General features: G+C 37.3%; 1 protein-coding gene across 1 annotated transcript; it reads left to right on the top strand.

Moving 5' to 3' along the window:
* Positions 1–4,045: 4,045 nt before the first annotated feature.
* Positions 4,046–5,772, top strand: LOC112734103 (expansin-A1). Its single transcript, XM_025783309.3, has 3 exons — positions 4,046–4,397; positions 4,507–4,819; positions 4,941–5,772. Exons 1-3 carry the CDS (start codon positions 4,268–4,270, stop codon positions 5,245–5,247), a joined length of 750 nt encoding a protein of 249 aa, XP_025639094.1. The 5' UTR covers positions 4,046–4,267; the 3' UTR covers positions 5,248–5,772.
* Positions 5,773–6,109: the final 337 nt, after the last annotated feature.

Below are 6,109 nucleotides of genomic sequence, written 5' to 3'. Positions count from 1 at the left end.
GACTAAATGCACCTTAATTCACTCAGAAATGAACCGCAATTATATTTAAAATGAACCGAAAATTTGAATTTGAATAGAATGCATGAGTTTTTGAATTTATAGAATGCACAATTTTCAGTTCATTTGTAATCTGGATGTGTTGTCAATAAACAATTTGTCCCAATAGTTGGGATGACTTTCAAGATAAATTGAATAGAATGGAATAAAATCTAATACAATTGAATAAAGTGATAATGAATAATTTCATTCTTCTTTATTAAAAAAAGATTCAATCATTAGCAAAAACTCATCGAATTCATTTTTGAACCCAAATGAACCTCACTTAAATTAAGAAACAAACCGAAATTATTTAAAGAATAAAAAATTTGCTCAATACTTATCAGTAGCATCAGGTGAACATCAATTAATACACAAGTGAACCGAAATTAGTTCAAATTTGAACAAGTAGTCAAAAAAAAATTCAATCGTCAACAAAAACACATCAAATTTATTTCTGGATCCAAATGAACCATGTAAGGTCTCATATCGGTTGGGGAGGGGAACAAAGCATGCCTTATAAGGGTGTGGATATCTCTCCCTAGCATGACGCGTTTTGACGAGTGAGTGTGGGAGCTTTGGCTATCATCGCTATCGTCAAAGGCAAAATCGAGAGGCCTTGTGTGCCAAAGCAGACAATATCGTGCTAGCGAGTGGTCTGGGCTGTTACAGATGGTATCAGAGTCGGAGCCCGGATCGATGTGTCAGCGAGGGCGCTGTGCTCCCTTATGGGGTAGATTGTAAGGTCCCACATCGGTTGGGGAGGGGAACGAAGCATGCCTTATAAGGGTGTGGATACCTCTCCCTAACATGACGCGTTTTGACGAGTGAGTGTGGGGGGCTTTGGCTATCATCCCTATCGTCAAAGAAAAAACCGTGAGGCATTGTGTGCAAAAGCGGCCAATATCGTGCTAGCGGGTGGTCTGGGCTGTTACAGATGGTATCAGAGTCGGAGTCCGGATCGATATGCCAGCGAGGGCACTGGGCTCCCTTAGGGGGTGGATTGTAAGGTCCCATATCGGTTGGGGAGGGGAACGAAACATGCCTTATAAGGGTGTGGATACCTCTCCCTAGCATGACGCGTTTTGACGAGTGGGTGTGGGGGGTTTTGGCTATCATCGCTATCGTCAAAGGCAAAATCGTGAGGCCTTGTGTGTCAAAGCGGACAATATCGTGCTAGCGGGTGGTCTGGGCTGTTACAGATGGTATCAGAGTCGGAGCCCGGATCGATGTGCCAGCGAGGGCGCTGGGCTCCCTTATGGGGTGGATTGTAAGGTCCAACATCGGTTGGGGAGGGAAACGAAGCATGCCTTATAAGGGTGTAGATACCTTTCTCTAACATGATGCGTTTTGACGAGTGAGTGTGAGGGCTTTGGCTATCATCCCTATCGTCAAAGGAAAAACCGTGAGGCCTTGTGTGCAAAAACGGACAATATCGTGCTAACGGGTGGTCTGGGCTGTTACAGATGGTATCAGAGACGGAGCCCGGATCGATGTGCCAGCGAGGGCGCTGGGCTCCCTTAGGGGGTGGATTGTAAGGTCCCACATCGGTTGGGAAGGGGAATGAAGCATGCCTTATAAGGGTGTGGATACCTTTCCCTAGCATGACGCGTTTTGATGAGTGAATGTGTGGGGTTTCGGCTATCATCCCTATCGTCAAAGGCAAAACCATGAGGCCTTATGTGCCAAAGCAGACAATATCGTGCTAGCGAGTGGTTTGGAATGTTACAAACCATAACTAAACTAAGAAATGAACCAAAATTACTTAAGGAATAAAAAATTTAGTTAATACTTATCAGTAGCATTAAGTGAATCTCAATTAACACACAAATGAACCGAAATTTGTTCAAATTTGAACAAGTAGTCAAAAAGACTCAATTATCAATAAAAACACGTCGAACTCATTTATAGATCCAAATAAACCTCAATTAAACTAATGAATGAATCGAAATTATTTAAGGAATAAAAAATTTGATCAATTCTTATCAACAACATCAAGTGAAAAACATGAAAAAATAAAATAAAAAAGAAGAAACGCATAATGCTGCAAAATCACTTGATGGATTTGGATGAGTTTTTTGTTAATGATTCAAGTTTGTTTGTATGCTTGTTTTCGAATGCATTAAGTAATTTCGGTTAATTCTGGATTCAAATAAGGTGCAATTGGTCTGTGCTTATTTTGAAACGAGTTTGTTTGTGTATCGTCATCATTAAGTAATTTCGGTTCATTCGAAATTTAATTTTCGGTTCATTCTGGATGTAATTTCAGTTCATTTCTGTTTCTAATCATTCAATTTTGTTTGTGTGCTTGTTTTCGAACGCAATCATTAAGTAATTTAGGTTCATTTTGGATTTAAATAAGGTACACTTGGTCTGTGCTTCTTTTGAAACAAGTTTGTTTGTGTATCATCATCATTAAGTAATTTAGATTTATTTTAGATGTAATGTCGGTTCATTTCTGAGTGAATCAAGGTGCATTTGGTCTCGTTGTTTTGCACAATTCAAAACACATAATGTGAGGAAGAATAAAGAACGCAAAGAAGAATGAACAAAAAGAAGGAGGAGGAGGAGAAAATAGAGAAGGAAGAACGCGAAGGAGGAGGAGAAGGAGGAATGCGAAGAAGAAGACGATGATGACGACAACAATAACATACCGTGCGTATAATCACGCTCTTTTAATGAGAGTAGTTTTTATTGGTGTTAAATCTACTTGATTAAATTTGAATGACAATAATATTTAAATGTGTAAAAAATTTGTTAAAAAAATAAGGAATACACAGGTTCTCCTAACATTTTATGGTTCAAATAGCACAAAAGAATGATAAAATATTACATGTTATGCACTTAAACTTTTATTTTTCTTAATTTCACACGTTTGATTTAATTCAAAGGAAAAATATTTCCACAATATTTTGGGACAATATAATAAAAATAAAGCTATACTAGAAAAGAAAAAAAAAAAAAACATAAATGGTAATGTGGAAAGGAGAAAGAGGGATTTTGATCCTCTAAAATTTAAATTTTACTTTAAAGAATAAAGTATGATCTTCTATCCTTGAATAGTTTCTCTTTCATATTTATTCTTGGTCCAACTTATAAAATTAATAGTGAGAGATCACACTTTACTCTCTAAAGTGAAATTCAAATTTTAGGGATCCAAATTCGAGAAAAAGAGTTTGGGACCCATGGGCATAGTAGTGTAAATTGTAAAACCTAGAAGCAGAGGGGTATTTGTGTCAAATGATGAATTGGGTGCATGTGCCTGTGGAAGCTTGGAAGCTATCAGTGCTATTACTGCTATGGCCCACTTGGATTTTGCAGATTTCCCGCTCACATGGCTATTCAACCTCACGGTTTTTTCTTCCCAGTAGCCCGTAGCCACACAACACTCTTTTGCACCATCAAAAATTGACCTCTTTCCCACTTGCACTCTTTCATACATACTTAAATACATTACTTTTTAATTAAAAAAACCTCTAACTTTATAATTTTAACATATATTTCTAAGACACAAGTTAATTAAAATTTTAAAAAATAAAAACATTATGCATAATATACATTTTTTTTTTAAAAATTAACTACCATTTTTATTTTTCATCCAAAAAATTCCCCTTAAATATACACTTACACTACACAAACAATAATGCTATATACTTGATAAGTCTATTAAAAATATAAAATATAAAGATGTTATTTGTTATGTATTTAATTTTTAACACTTTATTATATTCGAATTTTTTTTAGATTTATGTTAAAAAATATTAAGTGATAAAAATCTACTGCTTTTTTTTTTATCGAAGATATGGAGACTCGAACCCGCAACCTCTTAATTGAGTATGTGGAGACTATGTCATTTGAACTATTACTTCTTGGTAAATCTACTGCCTTTCTTGCACTACTTTGTTTATGTTATTTAATATATATATATATATATATATAATATAATACATGTCAATTCTTAAATAATACAATCCACTTTATGTCCCTAGCGGTATTCTTCGGTTCAAACAGTTCAAAAGAGTTAGTTAAAGTTTTGATTGTGGCCCTATGCTACCCTCCAAAGTCCAAACCCCTCAAACCTCTATAAATTAGGTACCACTGCCAACCATTTTTCCTCACTCCTCTGCTTCACAATCACATTTATCTCTCCCGTGTTGCTGCAGCAGCTAGCCCCCTCTTTTGTTGTCCCCATAATATCAAAATTAATTCCCTTTAGTATAAGGAAAGGAAAATGGCTCTCATTGGGTTTCTCTTGGTTAGTTTTCTTACTATGTTCTCCTCAGCTTACGCCAATGGTGGAGCAGGATGGACCAATGCTCATGCTACCTTCTATGGCGGGGGTGATGCATCAGGGACAATGGGTATGCATGCACTCATTTTTGTTTTGTATTTTTCTAAAAGCTTCAATTTTTTGCAACCCCATTTGAGTAACTTTTAATGGGTCATGAACATTTGTTGTGTTTGTTTCAGGTGGGGCTTGTGGATATGGAAACCTCTATAGCCAGGGGTACGGAACAACCACTGCTGCTTTGAGCACTGCACTTTTCAACAATGGCTTGAGCTGTGGCTCTTGCTATGAGATTAAGTGTGTGAATGACCAGAAATGGTGCCTCCCTGGCTCCATTGTGGTCACTGCCACTAATTTCTGCCCTCCAAACAATGCATTGCCAAACAATGCAGGTGGGTGGTGCAACCCTCCTCTTCACCACTTTGATCTAGCTCAGCCTGTGTTCCTCCGCATTGCTCAATACAAAGCTGGAATAGTCCCTGTCGCTTACAGGAGGTATAAAGTTACTATCTTTATCAAATTCCCAAATTGGGCTTATTTATGGTTTAGGGTTTGTTAATTTTGGTGAATGGTTTTTCAAAGAGTGCTGAAGGTGTGTCCTTTTATGGTTTCATAGGGTGGCATGCAGGAGAAGAGGAGGAATAAGGTTCACTATTAATGGTCATTCCTACTTCAACCTAGTACTAATCACAAACGTTGGTGGTGCTGGTGATGTTCATTCTGTGTCCATCAAGGGTTCAAAAACCGGTTGGATGCCAATGTCAAGAAACTGGGGACAAAACTGGCAGAGCAACAACTACCTCAATGGCCAAAGCCTCTCATTCAAGGTCACTACAAGTGATGGCCGTACAGTGGTCTCTAACAATGTTGCCCCAGCTGGTTGGACCTTTGGCCAAACCTACACTGGTGCTCAATTCCACTAGGGTCCTTATGGTCAAAAGTCCAACTCAAATTTTTACATATATACATACGTAGTATGTGACCTAAAATAGTATACTAGGGTATTAGATAGTATGCTACTAGTAATAGTCATGGGGTCAAGCCTCTGGTCTTTTTAAAATTTGGCTTTCTAGGGTTTTGAGAAGGGCTTATTTTAAAATGGTCCTTCAATTTTTAAGTTTTTATCTTGTGTTATGGAGAAGTTGGGGGGACCCTCTTGTTAAATTGGCCCTTCACTTTTCGGAAAAGCTTTTTGTGAACCTTCCTGCTACTAAATAGAAGCTAGCAGGGGGTGGAACTTTCTTTTTAATATTTTTATTATGGGTGAACAACTACTAAATTGGAAGAGGTGGATTCTATTATGGTTACCACCCGCCATTAGTAGTGGGGTTACTTTTTCCGCTTTATTGGGCGTGTTGTGAGCATTGTTTGCTCTTGGAGTATGTCTAGTTTTATGGGAGAATATTGTAGTGTAAATTTTCCTAATGGAAAGTTTCTGTTATTAACTACTCCTTTGTATTTTATTTCTTATTGCCCATATATCCATTTACCTATTTTTAAAAGAAAAGAAGGATAATATTTTTTTAAAAAGAATTAGAAGACAAAAAGGAAAGTAGTAATAATTGTTCTCTTCGGCTGAGTAAAGCAAATCAAGACTTCTCAAGATGGGTAAAGATTTGATTCCTAAGGGCCTAATAACATGGGCCACACATGAAGTTGAAATATAAACAATCTTTGTGCTCATGTTTCGGATCTGTATGTGACCAAGGAAATACAGTTTGAGACAGCATCACAAAAATGGGGCCTACATTATTATTACGATAGGTTTTCAATTAGCAAGAGTGA

Source organism: Arachis hypogaea, chromosome 3 (assembly GCF_003086295.3).
Source record: "Arachis hypogaea cultivar Tifrunner chromosome 3, arahy.Tifrunner.gnm2.J5K5, whole genome shotgun sequence".
Classification (NCBI taxonomy): Eukaryota; Viridiplantae; Streptophyta; class Magnoliopsida; order Fabales; family Fabaceae; genus Arachis; species Arachis hypogaea.
This window is presented reverse-complemented; position numbering and strand designations above follow the sequence as displayed.